This window comes from Columba livia, chromosome 11 (genome assembly GCF_036013475.1).
Source record: "Columba livia isolate bColLiv1 breed racing homer chromosome 11, bColLiv1.pat.W.v2, whole genome shotgun sequence".
NCBI classification, from domain to species: domain Eukaryota; kingdom Metazoa; phylum Chordata; class Aves; order Columbiformes; family Columbidae; genus Columba; species Columba livia.
In genome coordinates, this window is record NC_088612.1 from 14,012,703 (window position 1) to 14,040,225 (window position 27,523).

Consider the following 27,523-nt stretch of genomic DNA (forward strand, 5'->3'; position numbering starts at 1 on the left):
TGTGTTCTGTAAGTCCCCTTGCTCCAAAATAATAACACGCCAGTAGCTGCAGAGACTATTATTTTTCGATTCTCACGCTCAGAGGGCAGGGTCGGGAAGGAGCAGGCCGGGCCCAGCGGTGGCGGGTCGGTGCCGCCTGGGGGCTCTGCAGGCTCGGCAGCCGCGGGGCGGGGGCGGCAAAGGGGTCGCCCCCCCGGCGTCGGGAGAAGAATCGTACACGCCGGGGTGCCCCAGCAGCTGCCAGACGTGAAATGAACGTCCCAGCAGTAGGACAGGCTGGTAGGGCTGTTTTATGGGGAAGGAGATGGAGCACAGAAGAGTGATGTCTGTATCGGTGGCAGGACCCAAGTGAGGGCGCGGGCTCTTCGCACGCTGGTGCCTGTTCCTGCGCGGCAATCATTGGGCTTAATCGCCTGTAGCATCACCCGTCTGGGAGAACTGCAGCGTTTACGTGGATGTGTGTTCTTGCATTAACATACACATCTTCGTGCTTTGACATGTTACAGTTTTAATTGTATGTATTTAAGAGGAAGCTGCTAATGAATGCTAAAACCTTGATTTAATTCATATGCAACTTTATTTTGCAAAGACAGACTGTATATTGGTATGGGAAAAGTATTTAGGCACATTTTAGGGTATGTGGATTCAGAGCATTTTGGGGCACGTGCGTTGATGTCAGTGCTACATGTCGAGGTTTGTGCTGGCGGTTTGGTTGAGCTGGGGTGCGGTGGGGAGGGTCTGTTCCCGTGCGGTGCGTGTTTAGTGGGTGCCCGTTGCGGTGCCCCTGAGCGGGCCGGGGGCCGACGGCTCCCGCTTCTCCCCGCGCCGCCGACACCCGCCCGCCGGCCTCTTGCGCGGCGGTGCAAGTGGCCCCCGGGCCCAGGCCGGGCCCCGCCGCTATCCCGCAGCTGCTGGGGCGTCCCGGCGCTGCGCCCTGAGGTGAGGCGGGTGCCGAGACGGCTCCAAGGGGTGCCCGTGGGGCCGCCGCAAGCGCCGCGGCTGTTCCCGCCCGCCCCCGGCCGGCAGCGGCGCGGCAAGGGTTAAGGCCGTGGCGGCGCTCGGCGCGGAGGGATACGGAGCCGGAGCCGTGAACGTGGTGCTGTGGCTCTGTAAGCAAAAAAATGTCTGCCTGAGGGAAACCCACAAGTTCCTTCCAGCGGGGGGGGAGCGCTCGGCTCGTCGCCTCCCACCCAGCCCGCGGCCCGCCCGCCGCCGCCGGCCCGGTCCTGGTCACCAGAGCGTACGGGGGGCAGCAGGTAAGTGCGGGCGGCGGGGGCCCGGGAGAAGTTGGGAGAACGGTGGGGGGGAGAGAAGCGGCGGCCGGGCGCTCGCAGGGGCAGAGGCGGCGGCGAGGGGCAGGGCGGCGCGGCCGGGCGGGAGCGGGGCTGCTCGGGGGCCGCCGCGGGGGCTGCGGGGAGGCCGCGGAAGAGGAGAAGGCGCCTCTGGGAAGCCCGAGGGGCGGCAGCCGGGGCCGGCCAGCCGTGTAGTGGCGCGGCGTGCCGGGGATCTGCGGCGGGGCGGGCCGCGGACCCCGGGCGGGCTGCGGCTCCCGGCCCCGGGCAGGAGCGAGTCCCCGCGGGCGGCGCTCGGGGCGCGCGTTCCGCGCCGCGCGGCTCGCAGCGCTCATAAAGGATCGCGGCAGCCGTAGCCGGGCCCCGGCGGCTCCGAAACTTGGAGGGGAGCGGGGCTGCGGCAGCGCCCCCGCCGCTCCCCCCGGCGCCCGGCGGGCACAAGGGAAGGCGCGGACCCGCCGCCCCTCCTTCCGCTCCCCCCGAGCGCCGCGCGCGCACGCCCCCCCGCCGCACGCGCATTCCACCCCGCACCCCCAGCCCGGCGGCGGCGCGCGCGCCCGCCCGGCCCCGTGTGCGCGTGCGGTGCGCGGGGGCGGTCCCGGCCCGCCGGTCCCGAGCCCGAGCCGCGGCCCGGGGCGCGGAGGGGAGCCGGCAGCGCCCATAATGCCGCGGCGGAGGTGGCTCTGCTGAGCCGCGGCCAGCCCCGCTTGTCAGCCCCATTGTTGCCGAGACAGTGAGTCACTTAATCTCTCGCTAATTCTCCGGCCTTCGCCGGGCCGCGGCTGTTTATTTGCTTTCGCTTGCCTGGGGGGACCTAATTCCTGGCGGCGGCGGCCCCGCCGCGGTGTGTGTGTGTGCTCTGCGCGGGGCGGGGGGGGGAGCGGAATGAGGGAGGAAAGGGAGCCTGAGCAAACTTGAGCAGACTTGGCTAGTTTGGTTCCGTCAGTCCGCCGGTGAAGCGGGGCTCCCCGGGGATTCCCCAACCCGCCTCAGGGGTGCAGGGACCGGCGGCCCTTCTGCCCGGGACCGCTTTCCCCGAGCCGGGGTCGGTACCAGCCCGCGGTGAGGTGCTGCCCGTGCCGCTCTCCCTGTCCCCCAGGACGTGATCAAGGAGCGGAGGAAGATGAATTCCCAGCAGCAGAGGATGGCCGCTATAGGAACCGACAAGGAACTGAGCGACTTGCTGGATTTCAGTGCGGTAGGATGTTCTCCGAGATCTTCCCGTGACTCCTGCGCGGTAAAGCCAGCTGAGGAGTAGGGGCAGCAGCACGCAGGGCTCGGCTGGGTCCGTCCCAGCCAAGTTGGACACCTGAACTTTGATGTAATGTCTAGACTTCCAGATTTAATACTGTAATACCAGCTGGGTCAATTGGTTTAGCTGGTTAAAATCAGGCTGACCCAGTGATGGCATAATCTAATAATTAACCTTTGTTAAGCTGGCATGCGGGACTGGTAATTTGGCTTTTTTTTTAAAAAAAAAAAAAACAAAAAACAAAAAAACCAAACAAACCAAAAGAAAACTTAATGCCTGTAAGTAACAGGAGTTATTCATTGATAGGTTGTACAGTGATTTTGGCCTAGAAAATTATAGATATTTTCTGTGTGATACTTTTAACAGATTTCAGAAAGGTGCTTTATTTATAAACATAGTAGGAAACTACTGCCTCTCAAAAGCAGACTTTAACTAGTGACTTTAAACTTACAAATCAGTAAGAAATATATTTTGAGTAGCAAAACTTAAGATATATAACTGTTTTAGTTTGCCATAGTAGTATTAGGTCTCCTTTTATTTTTTCGTTTCAGTTGTTTGTGTTGGCATAGGAAGGAGATTTTAGTTGTAGTAGTAGATTGCAAGGAATACTTTAGCTTATTGATTTTTATGTGTCTAAACATGCATCTTATGTTTTCTTTATTTCCTAGCAGAAAAATGAATATCTGTTTCCTATTAACTTTTATTTAAATTGACATAACTAATTTAGCACAGAGTTTCAAAGCTAATTTAAACGCAACTTTTTTTTTCTTGTTTTGCAGATGTTTTCTCCACCTGTTAATAGTGGGAAAACCAGACCAACTACGCTAGGAAGCAGCCAGTTCAGTGGATCAGGTAGGATGCAGCCAAGATACATAAAGTTCACTTAGTAACTAGGTCTTGATGTTTTAGTGTAGTCTTCATGTGTTCAAAGTATGGTAATCTTTCATTTCTACGTATTCTCATAAAACATTCAGATTAATTGGAGATGTGCTGTTTTGATCTCTGTAACACATTTTGTTAGCTTTAACCACGGTTTTTCTCTATGTGCCTTAGACTGCTTGTCTCAGTGCAGCAAAATGTTAGTATCTCCAGTCGTACAGGCGTGCAAGCTGTTTATCTGTCAATGTTAAAGATGAATAGCTTATTTGTTTTTGCTTGGTTCATAAAATCAAACTTACCTGTTCAGTTAAAGTATTTCATAGCCTGTGTATGAAAGGAGGAAGCACTTCAGTAAAATGCCAAATAATGAAATGCTCCTGACTCAAGGATATGTTTGAAAATGCAGATCTTAAGGAAAATGTAGGGCTAATACTATTTTGTAGTACTGTGTAGTTCTCAGAGTTTCAACAAATATAATCCTCTCATGTTGAGTCTTCATCAGTGCACACGAAAAGCGAGTAAATGTTACGTGTGGTTTTTGGTTTCAATGTCTTTCCATTGAGGTCCTGGTAATAGCTGTTTCCAGAGACTTTTAAGCTAAGCCTTTAAAAGGAAATAATTGTAGTTTTGTAACAGATACTTTGTATCATTCTTGTAAAGGCTATGTTTATTTCTACTTACAAAAAGAAACTAAAGTAACTTTTTGATAATGTGTTTTGTTCTTTCTTATTAATGTTTATTTTCTGTGAACACAGTGATGTTTTTGTTTATGAATACAACAAAGTGATGCTTGTGTTCTTAGTTCAGGTTAATGAAAATAAGTTTTTAGGATGCCAGTAGAGGAGTGAAGTAGTTGTTTGAAGTTGTGCACTAATGCTGCTTCTTGCATTGTCAGAGCTGTTGCTTTGAGAGCCCAGATGACACCTTGCATTTTAGTGATGGGTTTGAATTTTTGTTTTTCAAAGCATCTTAAAGCTTCTGAATTGTATAATTTTGCAAACTTTTCAGAGACATCTCTCACGTTTAATTTGATGAAAATATGTAGCAAATGTTGTCATTGCTAAATACTTGAAGAAGCATTATAGTTTTTCTCTCCTAAGATATATAATTGGCTTTGTCTTGCTCTCTGAAAGTATATCAAGTTTAAATTTATTTGCAATAGTAAGAGAGCAAGTTTGTATACAATATAGTTAATTTTTTTAAAACAATACAAATATTCAAGACAGCTGTTTCTCAAAAGCTTGTTTTAAAAGACATTCAGACAGCTAAAACTTGCTGTGTGGAGCACAGCCTGACCATCTAATCACCCTTTCCCCTTGCTTTTCCTGCATGAGCAGAATAATTTTCTGTTAAGCAATAAAGCTTTCATTTTTAGTTTAGGTTTTGAATAATTCTTAGGTGATGCAGCTTGCCCTATTTGTAGGTAATGTTTACCCTTCTTTCCTTGGATGGCTCAGAAAAAGAGACAATGGCAGAATACTTAGTTTTTTGGGAGAGAGTGTTATTGACCCCTTGAATTTCTCTACCAATATGGTCTATCATCACACAGATAGCAATCATGAGCAATACACTGCAGCTGTCAAACAAGCTAAACTCTAACTTTTGGAAAAGATAATGGTGTATAGTTGTGGGTTTTAATTCAAAACATTTCTAGTTGTAGAGATTTATTGGTTAGTGGGATTATATGTCCTAATTCTTAAAATGTTACGACCTAAGCCTTGACCTAGGGGGATTACTCTGCAGGAGTGAGATGTGACAAACTTCTATATTGGTTGTGTTCTGAGTCAGTGTTAAGTGTTGTAGAAAGACTGTCTTAAGATCAGTGATGAATTATAGACATTTGGTTTCTAGCACTCTGATTTAATTGTGATCTTGCTTTAATTTCAAGTGTTCTGTAACTTCTAGTACAATGTTTGAAATTTTATTTCATTTTTTTGCTGCTATAGGCAGCTTTTTAAAGAGAAACACGAAAGGAGGAGGTATCCAGTACCAAAAAGCACAGTATACACAGATTCTTAAAAACCACTTTTAAAAATTTTTCCTTTGAATGCAGAATGATGCTGCTTCTTAGAGAGACACTGTGATTTTGATGGCAATTACAGAGGTGAAGCTTGCTTCAGTATCTTTCCTGTTAAACTCAATTGTTTTATTTTTCTGATGTCTTTACAAGCATACTACAGGAAAGCGTTTTCCTTTTCTTAGTTGGAATATGAATGTGTTTATTGTTTGTAATTGTAGATCCCCCACCCCTTTTTTCTCATTGAAACTTAAATCTGAAAAAACCTTCCCTGCCTCCCCGCAACCTATCAGTGATTAGAGATGCAGCCTGGTGGCCCCCAATATGTAAGTGGAAGTCAGTTGCTTGTCTGCATGGCTCTTAAGACTGTATGTTTCTGGGAAACCTGATATAGAAGGAAGGAATGCTCATGATGCTTTTTCCTTGCCAGCCCCTGGCCCCCAGTTTAAAAGGACAAACTAATTGATGTTCAAAGATGATTGAGTTCTGTTTTTCAGCTGTGGCTTTGTGAAGTGTTGGAAATACTAGGGTATATGTTATTAATTCTGATGTGATAAGCTTGACCTGGTGTAGTTCTGCAATGTTTCTCTTGATTATGCTGTAAAAATATATGTGTAACTTGGTTGCTTAAATAAAACAGCTAATATGACCATCTATAATTTGTAAGAAAATGCTGTCATGGGTTAACATATGAACACTGTGTTTTGATTAAAAGATAGCAAAAGTCTGGTGTTGGGGCAGGCTTGCTTTCTACAGGTCAATCAGTTATGAACGAAAGCTGCAGATGAAATAAGTGAACTAATCTGATATATCGTAGTATCTTATGACAGTAAGTCGTGTAAGCTGCTGATAAAGTCAAATGACTTGGTCAGACTACCGGTGAAAACAAACATATTGGAAAAGTAACCTGACATGGAAGTCAGTGAGTTAAGCTGCAAAATATTCCTTGTCATACCTGTTGTAATTACCTTTTTTTTAAAACAGAACTTCCCGTTATTTTCTCCGCCAAAACCAACTTGTGAAGATAAAACCATTTTTATCTTAGAAATTGTAGAAGGAGCAGGCAAAGGTCAGAGATATGCTCTGTCAGGCTTTTCAGTCTGGCTTTTTTTTTTCTGATCTTATTTTAAATTAACATCTTCTGTGTTACTACTATGGTTAATAGCAGTGGTTATGATTTACAGTGAAATTTTGCGTTGTTTTGTGTTTGTCAAAACAACGAAAGATATGCCAATACAAACCTGGATGGTTACCCATTTTGCCCAATGCCCTTTATTTATTACAGTAGCTCCATTAAAATGCAACCACAATATTCAGGTGCCTGCCACAGGCAATAATGGTACAATTTTCCTATGGTTCCCAGCAGGTTTGATCTCAATTTCAGTTTTTCCTGTGATTGAAACTTTTTAAATCTTGAGTGTTGTACTCTAAAATAAAACCCTTTTCTTTTGCTATTGCAAAGAACTTCTTGATGTTAAAGAAGAATATATGAGACAGTCTTTTCCTACGTGGCTTACTGTCTTCAATTTTTGTAGCCTCCTCATTGTACCAATAGCATTATTTTTGTACGTGGCTCTGCACGTGTAGATGTGAGGTATCAGTGAAAAGGCTGAAGATAATGTGGATGTCTAACAAAACCCAAACTAGTAGGAGTTTAGAGTTAGAGTTACAGTTCAAGAGCTAAGTTGCCCAAATATAACACTTCTCTTGCCTCTACAATTCTTCTGAAGTCAATGAGAAATGAGTGCACATGCATATGTGGGCAGCACTGGGCACAAATCTCATGTGTACCCAGACATTCCTCATACTAGACCTACCTGCAAAAACAACTGCTGAATGTATCTGTTCAGATATGTTTGTATCAGTTTGGTCCCCTTTTATGCAAATTTAAGATGCAGCCCTTTCCACTTCTGTCTACAAATCTACTGGGCTTGTAAGGGATAGATTGGGATAGGCCAGTAATTAGGAGCTTGATGCCAGGACCATTGAAGTTGATAGCCTGCCATTAACTTCAGTGTCCCTAAATTAGGGCCGTGTGCCTTGAGAATGGACACAATGGCAGTAGGTCTATTAAGTTACCAAGCAGCGTTTCCAAAATTAGCAAAACCTGACTTGAGTAGTGTTTGTCAGTCCCATAAACTCTTATTTCCTTTTTAGTTTTGCATCAGTAGTTCCTTGTAAATCAAACAAACCTCAGCAAAAATCTTTGGATGGGCACTGGATGGACACTGTTTTAAATGCTGTGTTCTTTAATCTACAGCGAGGGTTGAAGAGGCACTCTGACAGCCAAATCACAGCCTTGGAGAAAACTGCAGAAAGATGAGACTTGTTATGTATACAAGTTAGTGTTCCTAACCTTTCAAAATACAGTATTTTTTCTTCTTTTTTTTTGGTCAGAACTGTGATTCCTAAGAAGCATCAATTCTCTGATGTCACTCTGAATGTGTTTCTGGTGCAGTCTCCCATTGAGGTATAGGAAATTCCTAGTGCCTGCTCCTAATCCCTGAATTAAGGAGTTGATGGGAAGTATTATGTAGTCACATAGTCTTGTCCTACAGTGTATTAGGTCATGACAGGCTCTTTTAAATAAATCTTTTTTAAAAGTGGAAGAGCTGTGTTTCAGGATTTTGATCTGTATTTCTGGTTTTGTCATCCAAAACGTTGTGATCCTCTGTGGTTTTGTTTGCTGTTCAAAAGAAGATAAGCTTATTTTGTATTAAATGCCAGAAATCTAGGGTGGCCTGTTAAAACAAACATTAGGTCATGCAGCTGTGTGACTTTTTTTATTATCTTTATTTTTAATATCTAATTTGTCCTCTAGTTCCATTAACAGTGAACCAGTGGACCTGTTAGCCTTGTATTTCATCTTGGGTCTGAGGGATGCTAAATTCCGTCTTCTTCTGAAGGCTGTTAGGGAAGAGTTGCAGAAGCCTTGTGCTTGAAAGCAGAAGGGTATCTGTAGCTTCTTTCTGCTCTAGATGTTTGTAGGGGAGACCCATGGATTACTCTTCAAATGGTCCAAATCCAAGTGAGATGAAGATTTCAGGAATTTCTCCTCTTTAATGAGAAGTATAAATGACATTCTTATATATTTGTGTGTCCTTTAGTGGCAGCTGAGCTTGCACTCAGTCCCTTAATTACTGTAGACCTTTTATTATGTCTGTAGCTTTTGCTAAGGTTTGGGTTTTTTGGTTTTATTTGTTTGTGGTCTCTTTTGGTCTCTGGCAAGGGAATTTTATGGTTATTCATCCGTACATGCCAAAGTTTCCCTTCCCCCTGCTTCTTTCCAGCTGTCACACAAAGATGACTTAACCCCTTAGTCATTTTGCTATCAAGTTGGTGTGACAACTGTTTGTCTCAGATAATTCTACTTTATCCATACTTGAGCATATAGACACTGTTATATGATTTATATTAATCTGCTATATACTATACACTTAGTAAACTGTATTTTCTTGAAGTTTCTAAAGGTATAATGTAGTTTTTCCATGGTTGAAAATTGTGTCTACTAACTTATGAACAGAAGGTTGTTTAAGGCACTAATATATTAATAATACCATGTCACTTAGTAAGACTGGAGTTTGTGGAGACTATTTCTAAACTTGAAAGGTGTGCACAAACTTGAATAGTCTACTAGGTCTCTTGAGCTGACGTCTCTTGACTGCAGAGATGCAGTTCTTTTTTTGGTGCTCTAATGTTGGAGGATTATGGTTTTGGGGAATAGCATTGAGGATTTTTAGAAGCTCTGTACAATTTCTTAAGTTACCTATAGAGCCAGATGTGATATCTGTGATATAATAAATGAGTGTTCTATCTTAAATTGCTTCAAAATAAATATGAGTTTATAATATTTGAAAAGTCAGTTTCAATGAATGACTTCACTGAGTAAAGTATGTTCTCTAAAAAGCTTTTTTTAGAGGCATTGTCTAATTTAATGTATTAGCATTTTTTCAGAAATGGATAGTAAAACTTGATTAGTTTTGTATGTTCTCATGTGAGGCAGTCACTGAATTTAAATAGTAAATAAAGAAATAAGGAAAGGCACTGTTTTCTTCTGCATGTGAATTATTTGATGGAGATTGTTATTGAATATTCATAACTAGTTTTCAATTGTGTATACACCCTAATGATTTCTTTTGTTATTAAGCATTGTAAGAAAAGGGGAAAAAGTATAATATAGTGCTGAATTGTCATTCAAAGGACAGGAAACTTATTTTTAAACTCTGCTTTTTTCTGTCTTAAGTAGTGATGGCCACTCCTTTGATTTTTGGGGTTTTTTATTAATATGAAAATCCAGAAGCGCTCAGTTCTATTGTGACCTCAGCGTGATGATTTGGAAGTACTTGTGGACTTTTAAAATACTGTAATCCTTTATTTGTTAGTGGTTGTAGGGGCAAGTTTTTTGTTTTTTTTTCTATGATGAGTCTAAGATGAGATAATGATACATTTTTTTTTAATGTCTTGAATGAACGCCTTGTGTTTTTCATTTGTTAGACAAAGCCGTGTTTGTAAACACAACATTCAAAAACATAAAGGACATACTTTTTTGGTGAAGATGTTAACTGAATACCAAGAATGATCAGAAAGAGCAGCTTTTGTTATATTTAATAATATCTCACTGTCTTCACTGGATAATCAGGCTAAAATGTACCCAATCAATCTTTAGGACTTTGTTAGATTATTCTTGTATGCTGGAGATGTGATTCCCAACCCATCCACCCACCCCGCCAAGAAGGAGCTGAAATTGCTTTAAATGAAATAAACTTTGTGTTCTTACCGATATAATTCAGAAAAATCTCGCTTGATCACATTAAAAAAAAATGTTACTGGTGTGTTCAAAAAGGTTCTTGGAATGGGGGTTGGAAGAGGAAGAGACTTGATAAAAAGGGTTTACTTTAAAGCGCTGTTAGGAGGGCAGTGCTCTCTAGGAACACGAGTAAAACCTCAGCATGAAACTAAGTAAGGGTTGCCCTGGCCAGGGGAGTTGTGTGCTTCCATATTAGTGCTACAGCAAACCTCAGAAACTGTGTGTGCTGTAGAATTGCATTTAAAAAGGAGAGTAACAAGTACATCTCTGGTATTACACACAATTTCTCTTTATTGCTGAGTGGAAAATAGGTAGATATTTTTTACGTATAACTGATAGTTTTGAATTAATAGTGTGGTTTTTTTTTTCCCCTGAAGTAAATCTTGTTTATTGCAGTGGGCCTGATTTCTTGCTCCTGAAGTTGTGGAGAGGTTGCCTATGTTGTTTTTTGTGAGCACGTGAGATATTTGTGTTATGTTTTCAAGTCTGCTTTTTGGTATTGTGGATTTGTTTTCTCTGTACCAGTTGTAGCTGCAGAAATGATGGTATCTCCATGGCTTTGTCAGGTTGTTAGTTATGTGGAGTACTAGCAATAGGTTGAATCACTTACTTTTGCTGTTCAACTTTATTTTGCATGGACAAAGCTGTAGGAAGCATTTGTTTGTGCTTTGTCTCTGAAAGAGTTCTTGCTGCTGCTGAAGGTGAAGCAGTGGTAACATGGAGCAACTTAAGTTAGTCTGGGTTGGAGTTTTATATACAACTGTGTTCTGAGCCCTGATTTGTGACAATTACATTTTAGACTGTGTTTTTTCCCCTTTTTTAAATACAAAGATGGATAGGCAGAACTAATTGTTAGAAAAACATACCCAGTAAAACAAAATCCAGATTGGGTCATTTCTAGTTGTATACATTTTGCGGGTAAAATGCCGATGAATATCAGACCATGAACATGCATGTTCTGTATGTTAAATTAAATTGAGTTTAAACCAAAGTTTACCCTTAATTCGATATAAGCAGGAACTTGGTCTGTAGTGTTATCTGGTGTTTGTATTTATTATGTTTAGAGTATGACTACAATATATTGCTATATTATGATATGTATCATATATATTCACTCTCTTTGAAGAGTGAATTGATTTATAGTACTCCCATCTTCTTCCATGTTCAGATTTTACAAACAAAATCTTTAGTGTATCGAATGGTTCCAAGCCTTACCCAAAATAAAAACTGAATGCACATTGGTGGTTTTTGTATGTACTATCTGCATTTTTAACATCTATCTAAATGTCCAAGATAAACTGTTTTTTTACTTGAATGAGTCAGTAAGAAGGCAACCAGACAGAAAATTGAGCAAAACGTAAGTCTTACTGAGTGTGATTTGTACTATTAGCATATAACGTGTGAGAAAAATGTGAAGAGTGTAATTTAAAAAAACCCATCACTTTGCAAGCTTGTTTTCTCTAGTTCTGTTGGAAAACATGTTCGAAGCCTATAAGATGTAGATAGTTCCATGGTAAAGTCATTGAATTTTGCATTTTGCATGCTGAAGGGATGCCTTGTGACCAAATATCTCTTTAATTTTCTACTCTGTTGTATTAGTGTTAATGGGATGCTGTTGGAGGTAAATATCCTTCAAAAAATCCTGAAGTAGTTTTAGACGTCTGTAGGATAATGGAGTTTGCTGTTTATATTTTTGTTTTTTGTTTATTTGAATGCAAGATACCATTGTCTTGGTGTTATCCCAAGAGCTATTGTGGCTACTCTGTGAAATGATTTATCCAGACAGCTTTGCTTGTAGGACATTTTTTATGTGGTGATGTTTTGATGATTTTCAATGCGACACCTATCCCGTTCCCCTTTCTTTATGCAGCAACTTCATGAGTCATTATCCTTGAAAAGAACACAGCTTAAAATAATCAGTGATTGTTTCTTTGCAATTCTCTTCACTGCCCACTGCAAATAAACAAGAACAGAACTGACAATATCATTTAATCCTTTAATGTTTGCTTTTGACGTGCAAAACATTCTCTTGTAATAGAGAAGTAATCCATAAGGAGGGTAGCTACTCTTTCATCTTCCTGAATGCTAAATGAAGCCAAGGCTTTTATGAAGAGATGCTAATTTAATGAAGATGACCGAGTTTTGGAGTAATGAAAAGCTTTTGTATGTTTCTAAAAGCGATGCACGGTGTTCACTGCTCCGAGTTCACATGGCTGTGTTTTGTAGGATGTCTTTGCGAGATTACTACTTGTGATGCATAGATGCAAGGTTGTTGAATGGTACAGTAAATCAGAAATTTTTCCCTTGATTTGATTTTTAGAAGAGAAATGGACTTCTCTGCCACTTTATGTGTATAAATGCATGTAATGTCTGCCATGTGTTCTCTGCTCTGTGTAATGCTTTTATTTTGGTAACCTTGAAAATATCTCTGATATCGTATTCCCTTGCCAGAGGACAGTAATAAGCACACAAAAAAACGGAGCATGAACTTTGTCGATATTACTTATGACAAGAACATCTGAATTAGATATTTTTCTTGCAAGCACTTGTAAGATGCTGAACTTAGAAAGCTCCTCAACTCAAAACCAAACCAACAACGAAACACACCAAAAAACCTTCCTAAAGCTTAAACCCCAATAAAACCCCAAACAGACCAGCCCCACCCCCCCATCTTTCATTTGTTAATTTTATTAATTTGGAATATTATTAAATAATGTGTAATATTACTACATGCAAAGCAAGCTGGATAGTGCCCGGTACCTCAAAAAGAAGCAGGGACAGGCTTTAAAGGCTGGGAGACTGTGTCCTCTCCAGAGCACACTCTTCTAATGGGCTTTCAGGCCTTCATTAATCAGCAAAAGGCCCTTTTATTTTTCCCTGTTTGTAAGTCAACCCCTTTAAAGGGGGAAATAGTCAACTTGTATAAAAGTTAATCTTCTTCCTTCTGCCAAGATATTAAAGGAGATTGTGATTCTTTACAAAAACTTTCTGCCACTCTCTTAGTCCTCAGTATATGAGTGCTGTACTGTACAATCAGAAGTAACGTTAAAGGTTGCTAAACTATTTTAGGGTTGCCAGGAACGTGAAGAATGCAACCACGTTGTTACGTTTCTCATTGTGTTACAGGAAAGATGTATCTGACCATCTGGGGTGAATGAACTTGGGTGAGGAACAAGAGGCTGGTTTTTATCAACTTTTTTGAAAGCTGTCATGTAATAAAAGTGCAGAAACGGATATGTAACTGAGATTTCCTTCTTATCCTTTTTAATGGCTTGAATTACTGGCTAGTCCCTGTGTAGTAGTACATTAACTCTTATAAGAGTGATATATATGGCATGGATGCTTAAAACTCTATATGTTAGACTAAATTTCAAGACATGTCAAGACTGTCATTTGTGAATACATTTATGTGTGGAAGGTGAAACATTATAAGAGAATTTTTTTTTTGAATGATGCAGTAAAACCAAGATTTATATTTACGCATATCTGTTATGCTCATTAAACCCACTTTGTTTCCAAGATACTTGCTGAGTACTGAGTAACGAGTTCAATCATCTGCTTATTTACTATGGACCAACACTTCCTTTTTCCTTTTCCCCCATCCTGTTAGGGGAAGTTGGGATCGGAGAAGAGGTAAATGCCTGCATATGCGAGATGCTGTGTAATGCAATTTATGTTCCGTGCTAATGGTTATATTCTTTTTGGCCTTTGAATAGCCTATATTTGTTTTATGAAGTGACAGGCATTTTTTTCTCCTAGGTGCAGCTGTTTGTTTGTAGGTAACTTAAGTGCCCCGTGAAAGTGTCATCAAAAAAACCTGGTTTGTACCTTATATTTCTGCAAGTGAAATGTGGTACGTGTTTGACAGTGCGGCTTCTGCTGCAGCGAGGCATCAGTCGGAGTTGGGCCATCTCTCATGTGTGTGTCATAGGTTGTCTCCGAATTGGATACTGGAGAACATGCTGTTGCCATAGCAATGGAAGTCCTTTCAAAGGCAGGATTCTTGGCAGAGCTGTTGCATCTCCTAAAGCGCTTGGTGCATTGATCTGAAAGTACCTTGTCAGTATTAGCACATAGCTGGAGTGAAAAGAGCGGGAAGCAGCGATTTCTTTAAAATACATGATTTTCTTTTTTTCACACCTAATTGTTGGTTGAACCCCCTGTCCATAAAGCTACAGCTTTAAAAATATCTTACGCTGTGAACAATTCTTCTATTTAACATACTTAGCTTGAATGCATATATAGACTGAGCTGTCTTAACTAAGTAGCGTGTATTGCAAAAGCTATGTATGACTTTCATAGTTTCCTGTGGTTCTTGTCCATTTTAGTAATTTGAAAATATTTTTTTAGAGAGATTCCTCCATGATTTTGATTACTGCTAAACAGTTGTGAAAATATGCTGCTTTATTCATAATGCTTATCAACTTCATCTTTTCCTTTTTTCTAAGTGAAATGGTTGCCTTGCTCCCATACTATTTCTGTTGAAGAACCTTAAATGTGACACTAATGGGGGAAAATCACTCGTGAAGATGTATAGTTCCCTGTTTATTTGGAAAATATACCTTACGTGGGATCCCTTTTTCAGCAAATGTGGATAGATCTTTGTGTGTAAATATTTCCTCCTCAGAGTGTGGCATTGTTATCAAATTAAGAAAGCACTGTGAATGTCTTCTGTCCCATGAGGTATATACATTTTTAGGTTTTCTTCCCTGAGACAAAATGTCCGAGTTCAGAGGCACCTTGTGTAGAGCAGATCCCCTAGACAGCAGTAACATCCGTTTCTACATGTGCTGTGAGGATGGAGTTGATTATGATTTTCCTTATTTTAAAAGATCAAACAATTTTTAAACTGAGGAATATAAAGAAAAAGTGGAAACTCCTCTAAGTCTCCAGGAGACAATTAATACGATTAACACTGTACAGCATTTTTTTTTCACATAAACTGGGATTTCCATATTTAAGAGTTCTTTTATTACTGAAAGAGCCTCCAGAAAAGAATTTTAAGTTACCCGTATAGCTTGCTCCAACTTTTGCAGCTTTTTTTTTAGGTTTATCACTTTTTCTCAAATAGTAGATGTACCTGAGAATTAAACAAGAACTATATTGTTTTTCTCCTTCCGAGTGAAGTTAAGGAAGAATAAAATAATTAATGCTTTATTTGCACTTGAAAATAACTTTCTGCTTGCTGTAGCTGCTCCTTGGGAGGCGTTACTGAGCCGCTGCTCTAAGCAGTTTAGACAGGACTTGTTAGTTGCAGTTTCTACATGTGTGGGTCTAAGCTGGGGGGCCAAGTGGTGGTGTAAGTGACCTTGGCATGCTGACCAGCTCCTGTCCCAAGGAGGGGTCAGCATTGATTACACTGGCAGTGTGAACCTGGGGAATAAGGCTCTGCAAGGTGTCTGCTTGTGGTTGTTTTCCCTTTTTAAGCAAATTTAATGCTGCATCAGCGGACATGTGTACTGAAGCTCTCTAAGCTGTCCTTGGGATCGAACGCAACATTAATAACCCAGGCTGCCTCCGACAGTTTTGTCAGTAGGTTTCAAGTCATGTTTGGGGAATAAAAGCCTTTCATGGCTCCAAGAAGAGTTCCATTTGTGTGTCCTTTTAGCCTTTGAGTCAATGAATGCTGATTGAGTGGGCACTGTTTTTGGGATTGTGGCAATAGGTTCACTGAAATACATTGAGATAAGCTCATTGTGCTCTGAATATGTAAGTATGTATTAATAGTGGCCTGATTTTGTCAGGCTTAGCAAAGATAACATTTAAAATGAGTCTAGTATGAGCAGCTAGGTATTTATCTTTTGAAATTCTAATTCTGAAAGAATTTTATACTTGGATGAGTGATTCCAAAATGAAATGAGCAGCTCTCATAATTCATGTAACAAGCTTCCATCTTGAGATATATTCAATACTTTTCAATATCCTCTGGTTTGTTTCCATCTATGCTACTGTTTTATCAGATCCACTAAATTATAGGGATATGGGATACTGGATTATGAACAAAATACAGAATTCTCAAAATGTGATTTTTTTTTTTTTGGTCTTAATGACTTTTTTCATGAAAATTCGTAACTAGAAATAGCAAATTCCCAGGAGATCTTATTACTTACCTGATACTTAGTGCTGTTATTTTTGTAATTTAAATAAGCTAAAGCAGGCATTAATATCTTTTGCCAAGATTGTATTATTGCATAGTGAAGAGAGGATCATCTTGAGTTTCAAAGGACGTGGCTAAGATGCAAAACTTCTGTTCACCTCTTGCTGCGTAGTCCCTGCGTCCTTTGAGGAGCTGCCTTGCTGTAAAATGAGGACGGGTGTTCACAGTGTAGAAGAGACAGTGGTGTTTAACTTTCTCAGTTCGGGGAATGGGTTGATAGGAATAATTTCATATGACCTAAGCAGAGTTAAATTGGCTTGCATGTATTTTCAGTGTTAATATCCACTCCCTCCTTTTGCATGTCATTTCTATGCCTCTGCTTGTTTAATTCAATCTTTTGCTTACATTGATAAAGTTTCTTTGGTTTTTCTTTTTTGATTCAGTTCTTACTGTATCAACTGCACATCTTTTAAAATGTAAATTCTGTTATTTAAAAATGTGGAAATGCAAATTTCAGTCTCGGACTCATAGCAATGTTCTAGAAACTGTTTGAGCACACCTTCACAGATTACATATCCTTCTCTTTTCTGTAAATTTTATTTGAATCTAATTCAAATAAGAAAGCGCAGATAAATATATTTGCCTAAATTTCTTCAAGGAAGAAAATTACTAGTCTAAAAAGATTTCCTGATACGTAAACAGAAAACAGCCCTGTCCATAGCAATCCATTGTGTTTAATGGATTAAATTCACTTTGACAGCTGGATATATGTACCAGTGTCTAGCCTATGGCCATGATCTAATAATCATGGATATGGTAACAAGTCGTCTAAAAAGATGCAGTAATCAAGTGGGTTTCTGACAAAACCTGCTCTGACTGAAACAAGAAATGAGGCTGTGTTAAATGTGACTGCATTTGCTACTGTGCCTATATTGTGAATTCTTCATAAATACTCTTTGGGATGTCGTAGACAGAACATGTGTTTTAACAGGGGTGGAAAAGCTAATGGTGCTACGGCAGCCTGTGTTTTCAAGTTATGAAACAAATTTGATCTAACCTAATGATGGAGAAGAACTTAGTTTCAGAACGTTAATTTTTCCTTCCCCTGAAGTGCTTTTGAACTTGTTTGTTTCTTCTGTCATAAAAATAGTTGTATACCGTTAAATAGAGCCTTTTGTGAAATACATGGTTCTTCTGTCATAATTCTGGTGTGCGAGGGGAAGTTTAAGAAGTACTGATGAGTAAATACATGTCAAAGGGGAAGACTTCAAGCACTACAGATATTTTGAAAACAAATACTTTATTACATGCTAACAGTGTGCTTTGGTCTCTGTTGCATTTGACTAGTAAAATCTACATTGTATGTAAATATCCCTTAAGAGAAAAACAGTGCCTTGGCCCTTAAACAATCATTGTAATGTGAAATTAAACTAGTGTATTCTGCCAAACTAGCGTGTTATGACTGTTGTTTTATATTTGGTTCTAGCTTTTGGGAAAGAAAAAAAAGCTATTTTACATTCTATAAACCTCAGTAAAATGAACCAGGTCTCTTACTTCTGATAGAATTTCTGATATAACTAGCAGAAACAATGTTTTAGAGTACACTGAAGGGGGAGAGAGTGTGAAGCAATTTAAGGAATTAAACGTTCTTCTAGGAAAATGAACTAACTGTTCCCCCCAGTTTATAGGTTACATTTCAGCGGCTTCTGAATATGCTACTGTTGTGAGGTTCTTTTTTTGAAGTCACGTCTCCTTTCTCATCTTTTTGTAGTTCAAGTGATTTGAGGTACTTATTTTAAACTCGCAGCAGCTTTTATTAGAAGTAGGGTGTTTGCGCTGAAGCCAGTGTCTGGGGAGATGCAGAAAGCTGGGGAAATCAGGAGGTAGAAGCATCTTCCAGGTGAGCCCAGGAGATTGATCTGGTTGAAACTGTTAGTGTAGGAAGGTAATTTGCTTTTCCATGTGCCTGATGTGCAAGAAACTTCAGGGATTCTTGCCACTTTATTTGCTGTGCAAGGTATTGCGTTTGATCCTTCACTGTTTTGTTGTTGTAGATAGAAGTCTTCTCCAACTTGTGTTGAAGAGGTAACGTCACAGAATATGAAAGCAACTTTCATATTTCTTTTGGCAGGACTGTGTTATCCAACAACTTAAAGCTTAAGAGCATCAACATTTGTAAATGTAGTGTTCACCTTTGAAGCTGGGGAATAAAGAACTGTACTACAGTGCCCTTGGCGTTCTCCATGCACGTGGCCACGTCCATTCCCATGTGCCTCTGCTGTGCATGGCCAGGTTTCTGTTACTGGTAGTTGGGGATGTCTTCGTTCTGGCCTTGGTGTGGAATACTTCTCAGTTTCTGAATTAATTCTTTTTAATATGAACTTACTTCTCAATTCCAAGGAAAAATTAAGATGACCTGTTAAAGAGCCATTGGGTTTTGTAACAGTTTGCTAGTGGTGTGGCTTATAACAATAAATATTGATGTCATAATTAAAACTTTAATATAATTGCCATCGGGTAGCAAGAAAACCAGCGAAGTTAACTTCTTTCGCACAGGGTAGATTTGAATTTATCTGGATGTTCAGCTGATGCTTAATAATTTTTGAATTGGATTTGGTCATTTGCGTTGTCCTAGGCTTGGTTTCATCCATGTCATTAGTACAGCTAACTGCTACTGGGAGCATGTGACTCCTCCAGGCATGTATACAGTAGGAACCAAATGAATGCCAAGTCCTGAATGTTGTGTTTTGTGTTGTGTTTTTCACTTTCAGTTAATCCTTCTAACATGTCTTGATAGAAAAACTGCCCAGGGACAATTTAGTAACTTTCTCTGTCATTGCTGTTCCTGATGCTGTGATTTTTGATACAGTTGTATCTTGCAGGAGTGATATTGTGTGTGTGTACAAGGAAAGAATGCATGATACATGGAGTGTGGTGCGGACATAAATACTAAGAATAATGACTGTGCTCTGAAATATGTTTTGATTCAGTTTTTATACATGTGTATTCTTCCAGAATGCCTCAAATGAAGATTGCCATAATCACCTTTGAGCAGTGTAAAATCTTTTTCATTTTAAAAAGTTGCTTCTCACATGTGTATTTCTGGGAATGTGCAACTGCAAATGTGCTTGGGAGGTACAGCACTCTCCGCAGGGACCCCGAACCAGGGGCAGATGTAGTGTTTTGAGACTCTGCATTCTCATGGGGCTAGAATTAGGCTTTTAAATATGAGAGATACTGTGTTGTGTTCTGTAACAGTGTTAGTAATGAACAAACTGAAGTGCAAAAGCACCGGTGGCACCTGGCGTCCCGCTCCTGTGAGCACTGAAATACCACCGGCCTTTCCTCCCTGATCCTGCTCTGCCGCGGCAGCAAAGGGGCCGAGGCTGTACCGTGCGTTCTGAGTCTTCAGTTCTGGCGTAATCTCATTTCTCAGGGAAAGGAATCTCTCCTTTATCCAAAACATTTTTAGCCTTTGTGTTTAGATTGTTGCATGTGGAATTTCAGTAAGCATTTGCTAATTTAGTAATATTTTTTAATTTTTTTTACCTTTGTCACTTCTACAGTAATTTTGTGGGTTTTTGTCTTAAGCTCTGTCAGATAATCTAGTGTTAGTATTTCTGTTTCTACATAAATATATTCCAGTTTATCACAGCTTCTTAGAATACCTTATCCGTCTTGATAATTTAAGAAACTTGCTTTTTTCAGGCTGATTTTACTTTGCTCGTCTTCTGCTTTTTGGCCGTGCGGATGGCCTGAGACTGGCAGCTGCCTCTGTTTGTAGGGTACACCCTTATAAATTTGCCTCTTACATACTTCTTCAAGTTGGAGCTCTGTTTGAATCTGTGCTGGATATAACACGTTTTGGCCTTTTTGTCTTTGGCCTTTCTGTTTGGGGATTTTGATGGTTTCTCTTAGCACTGCCCTCAGTGCTCCTTAGCGTTAGAGTTAGAGAAAGTAGTCCTAGAAAGGCTTTTGTGCTCATTTGTTTCAAATAAAATTTAATAATATCACATGTCCATAAGAATTATTTTCTGTAAAATGTGGCTGGAGCTGGGAATGGAAAACTTTAAATGTCATGGTAACGCAGTGTGCGCTGCAGTGAAAGAAGTGTCACCGAAGTGTAGATGCTGCAAAATAGAAGCTTGCTGGAAGTGCCTACAGTTGTGACTGTGACTGCCCTTTTGTCCTGCCAGTGCTCACTGAAGGTACTTACATGTACTAAGTTGCTGCATATTATTAAAAAACAACAAAAAACCCCTTTTTCTTGTGCAATTTCTGCTCCAGCTCTCTATATCTAGGTGTCTGTAGTTAGAGCTGTGCTTTCTAGGAGTGATAAGTTGATTTTGAAGTTTGCCCTTTGGTTTTATATTGTGGCCTGGGACAAGCTGCTAGTTTTTATGAGAAAGGAAGGGTACTTGAAGCTCTGCTTTTATCATGAGAATTATAAGGAATGGACACCTGGCTGTAGGTTTGTCATCTACTGGAAGGGCTGCGTGTCTTTTGAATTCAAATAAAAAAATAATATAATTGAACAAACAGAAAAAACCTTTTAGCTACTTCAGTTTATAGAAAGGATTATTTTTTTTTGGACATGGCAGCAAGAATGGGTGACTGAATAAAATGGAACTTTCTCTAAATGACATCTCAAACCATAGAAAATAAAGACCTTAATGGGTGCTGACTTAATTGATACTTTGATTGGACAGGTAACCAGGTGTGAAGTCACATGATGCTAGCTTTCATGTTTTATGCTTTTTATTTTTTTAATTTTTATTCTTCCCTAAGCCTAGGGTGGATTCATGCTGAGATATTATGGAACATAGTGTTTATTTTATGCTGAGGTAGAGTTGTACAATTAATGTAAATTTAGTTACTGAATCTAGCTCGGAGTAATGAGATAACTAATGTCCTAGTTTTGACCAAGATAGTTAATTTTCTTCCTGGTAGCTGGTGTAGTATTTGTGGAATGTCAGTAGAACAGTCTATATGCTGTTTCGCATTGCTGCTGACAAATCTGTTTTGGGAAATTGGTGTCATTACTAGTCTAGATTATCTTCTGTGGGCTTGTTTTCTTTTCTGGAGGGATGCAGACGATGATATAAGAATAGCTGTGTATGTGTGTGGTGGGCGCAGGGTTAAACATGCTCCTAATGGCAAAGGTGAGGAAACCAACCCAAATTTTCCTGATGCCGATTCACTGCAGTGCTTGGTGCTGTGTGCTGCTGGAGGCCACTTGGGATTGGAATGCAGGGGTGTTGAGGCTGGATTTTCCCCCTCTTTTTGCTGCCATGACTTAATGAATTACTGAATACAATTCTTGGTATTTATTTAGTCTGCCTCTTTGCTTTTCCCATAGAAGATCATAAGAGCCCTTTTTCATTGCATTCTAGAAAAGTAAACTGTTTTGTATTCATTTCTTTAAGGGGTGCTTGACATGTGGCTTTTCTACCCATGTACTATTACACTGTAAAAATGCCGTCATCTTGAGAAGTGAGATTTGCAGGAAGGAATAATATTATTTACTAGGTAAACTCAGTATTATCGGCCTTATAACTAAATCATGGCAGCTAAAGCATTGCCACCCTAAAACTGGTCACTTGAACATGGCTTTTTTATCATCTATGTAAAATTTTCAGTTGCATCAAAAATACACCATTCTGTTGGTGTTTAGGTATTAAGCTTTGCCACAATATCTTCTTTATGAGCTTAGGTTGGTCTTCTGGTTCGTATGTAGTCACCGGGCTTTAAATTTCATTTATAGAAAATGCTTATGAGCACCTTTTAATGTAGTGTAATCTTATTAAGGCAAGTTGCTGGTGTTTCACGTTAGGGTTGTTCTTTGTATCCCTTCATGCTGAAGGGTGTAGTTGTTCCTAAATGTAGTCTTGAGTATTCTTGATTTAAAAAAAGAAAGCTTTCAAAGTACTTCAAATGTATACTGGTATTACATTTGGCTGTGTACAAAAAGTAGTGCTCTGTGTTGTATTTACAGTTCTTCAGCATCTGCCTCTAAGTTCTGTTTACTTTTGAATTAATGTTTTGTTTCCATCTAAAGATGTTTTATACAGTTATGTCAGTGTCTGTTCTTCAAAGGTACAGACAAAGTAGTTTGGTAATTTCCATTAGAATGCTTTTCACTTACATCCTTGAGACTTTTCTGTAAATCCTTCTTTAACAGTTCCTGACATGGTGCCCGGAGGCGTTGAGCCAGCATGTGCAGTCTCAAGGAGCAGACCGAGTTGGGATCCCAGACTGCTCGCTCCAGGAGGCATTTTGCTCACATCCTTAGGGGAGCGTTGACCTTGTCTTTCTTAAAAACGTGGCACCTGCTGGCGATCCAGGAGGGGCTCGGAGGGAGTTGGGAAGAGAGTACTTTGGTCTTGGAAGGCTGCGGTATGAAACTCGGTGTTGTGAGTGCTAAAGAAGTACCTGGCTCAGGGAGTGGATGGATAGAAGACAAATAGAAATTAAGGTACTTGGGAGAGAAGCACTCTTTTGATCCATACCTGATGCTTTTTATTCAGGTCTTGGCACCCATGGTATGGTGTTCCTTGGTGTTCCCATTTCTTTAGGTTGTGCTGCAGAATGTTTGGACCACTCGTTTGCACAATAGATGATGCTAATTAAAACAAAACAATATTGTCTTGGTTATTTTGAAGTAAATAATTTCTTAAAGCAGCCTAATGCGGAGGGATCTCAGCAATTCACTAAGTTGTTAATTTTTAGTTTGGTAGAATGAAATCAGACCAAGGAAAAACTTTCTATTTGCAAGGTCAGTATATAAAATGCTATTTGCAGCTTTTTCTCATTTTGTAGTTTTATGGTCTGTGTATCTAATGAAAAGTAATATATTTGGTAGGGAGCAATGAGATTTCATGCTGTTATTTCCAGAAGATTGCTAATACAATACAAACCCAATGTTTGTCTTGTTTTTTTTTTTTGCTAGATTTACATAGGCTTAATCACAGCTATTGTGCAGTTTTGAGCTGAGAGTTAAAATGCACATGTTTAAGCAGAGTTCCTTTCTCTCCGTCCCCAAAAAAAAAAATCAGATGCAGGAGAGCAGGTTGTATAGGAAAGACAGGAAATATAATTTGTATTATACACAGGTCCAGATCAGCATTTTTTAAAAATAAGCTATTGAGTTATTGAGTGTTAAATTCTAGACTGCATTTAGTAGGGTAAATTGCTTATAATTCTGGAAGCACTGATCCTGATAGGAAGGGTGATAATTAGTTTCTAATATGGACAGAATTGCTGTTATTAGCTGTGCTCCACATGTTTGCTTCCCCGGTGGCATTCCTTGGGGTGCAGCAGATGGATGAACAAGGGGCAGAGGTAATGTGTGCCGTGATCGGCTGCTGCTTTCCCCTGGGGATACTTCTAGAATGCTGAGCTCTCTCTTTTTTTATTTTTTTTTTTTCCTTCTTTCTCTTTTTCAGCAACTTTGAGAATTAATTTATGGCATTGCTCCTTCGTCATCCATTATCCAGCCATTTAATATCAATATGTCAGTGTCTTAAAGGATGGGCTGTTGCATGTGTGCTGGTATCTTAAATCTTACAGAGTCAATATCGTGCTTAAATACTTTTCTCTGTTCTGTGAGGTTGTGGCATTAATAGTCTGATGTTGCCTATTAATGTTATCTGATCTTTTGTAACATGATCAACTCCCTTTAAGTTGGAAAATGGGTATTTTTGTGGCACCTGGATGGCAGAATGGAGCCTGCTATTGAGAAGATTTGTCCTTTTTATTTAAATCTATCCAAGTAATGGCTGCTCTAGTAATGGGAGGCGGGGGGGTTGTTCTTTTATTTTTAAAGCCAAATCTATTCAAGGTAGTAATGTAGGCCACCTTCCCTGTTTGCCATCTGAAAGAGTGGAGTCTTGCTCAGGTGGGAGGAGGAGGAGACTGACTCCTGCACCCATTGCAGCAGCAGCTCTTAGCAGGTGGCACGGGGGGAAGCTGGAGATGTGGCTTTAATGTGTAAAAGCCAAACTGCTGCTGGTAGTGTTAGTGTTTCAGCAAATGGTTGCATATGTGCTAGTGCCATAGAAAAGTGCAAAGTGAAGAGAGCTGAGGCATCTAAAAAAAAAACCAAAAAACATGAAAGGAAACTGAAAGTAACTGGTCCTGGATTAAATAGAGTGGGATAGCTAATTAAATAAAATGGAAGTCTACATATTAAAAACAGCCCTGGTTTTGGACTTCATGACTTTTAAATCAAGTTAGGAATCTTGGTCAAATTTGCTTTCCAGCTGAACAGAAAGGGTAGTGGTGGCTTAGTACACATGAACGAAACTGCAGTTCGTATAATAGGTTAACTAGATAAGAGAGAATGAAAACAGATAGTGTGATGTCAGGCTATAGCATATGAAAGTGATCACATTTTGTATGTTTAATTAAAAGAAATATAAAACCTTTCTAGTATCTAAGGATTCTTCCTTAAGTCTTTATTGAAATTCTGGCCAGCGTTTTGTTCAGATAGCCTTAAATATGCGTGTCAGTTACCTAAACTGAACTCATGATGGGTATCTACCTGGCTAAACTTGGGTTTCGCTGTGTTTTCCAGCTGTATAGTAGTTTGTGCTGTTGATCAAGGGGAAGAGATGAACAGCAGTGAAACACTGGACTGACCCAGCCCAGTGCTGGGGGCATCGTTAACCTGGGTGGGGGAACTCCAAACCCAAGACCCCATCATGAACAAGGGCCCTGATGCTTTCCAAGAGGCTGCTTCCAGACAGAGTGGCTGTCCTCATACCCATTTCCTTTCTTTAAGTTTTCCTTTCTGATGCAGGCAGTAGAGAATATAAAATACATTGCTTGAGAAAATGTTCAGGCTTGTGGAACATCTGTAACAGAAGACACTTACCTGTGGTAATGGAGTGTAGTGTTCAGCACAGAGAATTACTGAGTTTGCATCTGTGGCTGAACCTTAAGTAGTGCCTTTTTAATTAAACTATTTCTGGAGTAAATTTCAAATTCCTCTATCTATGAGTCATCACAGACACAAATAGGTCAAACTTGAAGTAAAAACAAAGTTGTACTTTCCTTGTGGCTGTCTCCTTTTAAAAGTTGGGATGTTGCTGTCTGGTGTCTAACATCGGAAGAATTCCTCTCTGCTCTTTCATCTCCCTTATTTTTATACCTCTTCAACAGGCTTCCATAGTATTTCATGTATACATATTATAATCAGTCATTCAGTAGAACATTTGCAATATTGTGCTTTATTGAGAAGAGATATTTTCTCTAGTGCCTTTTCTAGAAAAGGATACACCATCAATTTTTGAGTGGTTTCTGCAGTATATACCTTTTTGTATCAATATATAGATGTTTAACTGCTGTAAAGAAGCTGCTTGGTCAGGTTCACTCTTTTGGAATGCTGAGACAGACCTAGCCTTGGCGTTTTCCTATCGGCACTTCGTTGGAATCAACAGTATTCTCAGAGAAATTAGTAACTTTATACTAAGATGAATCTCCATGGTTAACTCTGCAAGTTTCTCACCAGGGACATCAAATTTCCTGAAATTCTGCTGGGCTTATCTTTTGAATATATCTATACTTTTTCTGTGCAATTGCAACAGAAAAAAACCCTACTTTTGCAGTCTTAAAATGACTTCTGAATTTGGGGATCTTTTTGCTTTTTCTTTCTGGTTTTAACCTGGGTTCTTGAACTGGGATGGCTGAAGAAAGTAGCAATTTATTTGGATGATAGTTCAGGGTGTTTTTCTGTGTGTGTTTTTAAATACACACATATATGATTATTTTATGGACCGTGGAACCATTTTGACTTTTTAATTTTCTTTCAATATTTTTTTCTTGCCTAATTTTGGTACCACGTGTTACAGATGTGGGTATGCAGTGGCAATCTGTTGACAAGGAAATTGTACCTTCTGTCTGAGGTTTGCGGTGTTTCTAGCACAGGGACTTGCAAGTATTTTTTGGTTGAAGACTTACAGAAGACATCCTTTTAGAGACAGGATTTCAAGTAAGTTTTTTAACAAATGCCAATCCACTTAAAGCTCTCAGAAATGGCAGAGTACTTCAGTGCTTCCCAGCATTAGGTGCTACTGTCTCAGTATGTACACTGTGATGATGTTTGCCAGCTGTACCAGTGCTTTTCCCAAACTGCAGCAGACAATTTGGAGTAGTGTGGAGCATGGCGTGAAGCTGAGGATGCTGCTGTTATCAGTACCACCAGTGGTGGTAGTCAGCACAAAAGTTTTGCTCTGAAGTAGTTACTGTTATTTGATAGCTTCACTGTGAATCTGGACAGTGTGAGATATTTAATATTCTGATCATGCCTTCAAGTAATTCCTTCACCCTCTGGCTGCTTAAATAGGCTGAAGAGCGCAGAGCTCCTTGATGCAGAGAGTTCTAGTGATGGGATGTCTCACAGGTCATGTTATTTGAAGAACTTTTTGCTTGCTTTGTCTGCATAGTTGGGTAACGTGAGTGTTTAGGATTAGTAGATGGATTCCTTGCTTTGAATGTGAAAAATTTCAAACAGCCACTATGACTTGGCAGGAGCAGGTTCCCGAACAAATGCTTTGTTGGGTCAACCTGTTGACCATTGCTGCCAGCCTGTGCTGGGTGAGTGACTGTCCAGAGAGAAATTGTTTGTGTAGCTGACAGCTAGATCCAAATACAGTAGCTGGATGCGGATTGAAGAGGATGGCAACTTGGAGGACTTTGGAGAAAAACAGTTTCCCAGAGGGAAGGATTGGCAATCAGGAAATAAATAATCATCTGTAGCATGTCTTAAAGATGAAATACAATGGTAAACAAACATAAGAGAATGAGGTTAAAGTATTTAAAAAACACTGAGTTAGCACTCCAGGGTGAAACACAATTCTGTTTAAATCTAGTCTGTTAATATTGACCCATTTCAGAGCAAAAATATGGTTTCTGTGTCCTACTTGCTTAAGTAGATATGGTAACTTTCTCCTGCCTCATAGTGTTGGTGCCCAACTGCCTGTTTTTTAAAAACTCTTTTGAATTCCAAACCAAAGTTTTGTACATGAATTAGGCATTAATGTTATTTTTGGAGGCTCATTAGGTTTGTGTGTGTGTAAAAGACTGCAAGCCTTTCAGTTTCATAACTTAAAATCAAGTTGCTTCTCTCTTCTTCTTCACGCAAGGAACAACTGCACCTGAAATTCCTGGATTAACATAG

At 40.1% G+C, this 27,523-nt stretch overlaps 1 protein-coding gene across 9 annotated transcripts in view; it reads left to right on the plus strand.

Annotated features, from left to right (window-relative positions):
- The first annotated feature begins 1,084 nt into the window (after positions 1-1,084).
- Positions 1,085-27,523, plus strand: part of TCF12 (transcription factor 12) — a 159,947-nt gene continuing 133,508 nt past the window's right edge. For 4 of the 9 annotated variants that reach the window (XM_065076967.1, XM_065076968.1, XM_065076970.1 and 1 more), the window contains exons 1-3: positions 1,085-1,256; positions 2,392-2,490; positions 3,324-3,396. In XM_065076967.1, coding sequence (XP_064933039.1) covers positions 2,416-2,490; positions 3,324-3,396 — 148 coding nt within the window. In that variant the 5' untranslated portion in view covers positions 1,085-1,256; positions 2,392-2,415. Of the gene's footprint in view, positions 1,257-1,867; positions 2,026-2,391; positions 2,491-3,323; positions 3,397-27,523 lie in introns of those variants that run through there. The other 5 variants (XM_065076978.1, XM_065076969.1, XM_005511149.4 and 2 more) reach the window with 5 other exon arrangements.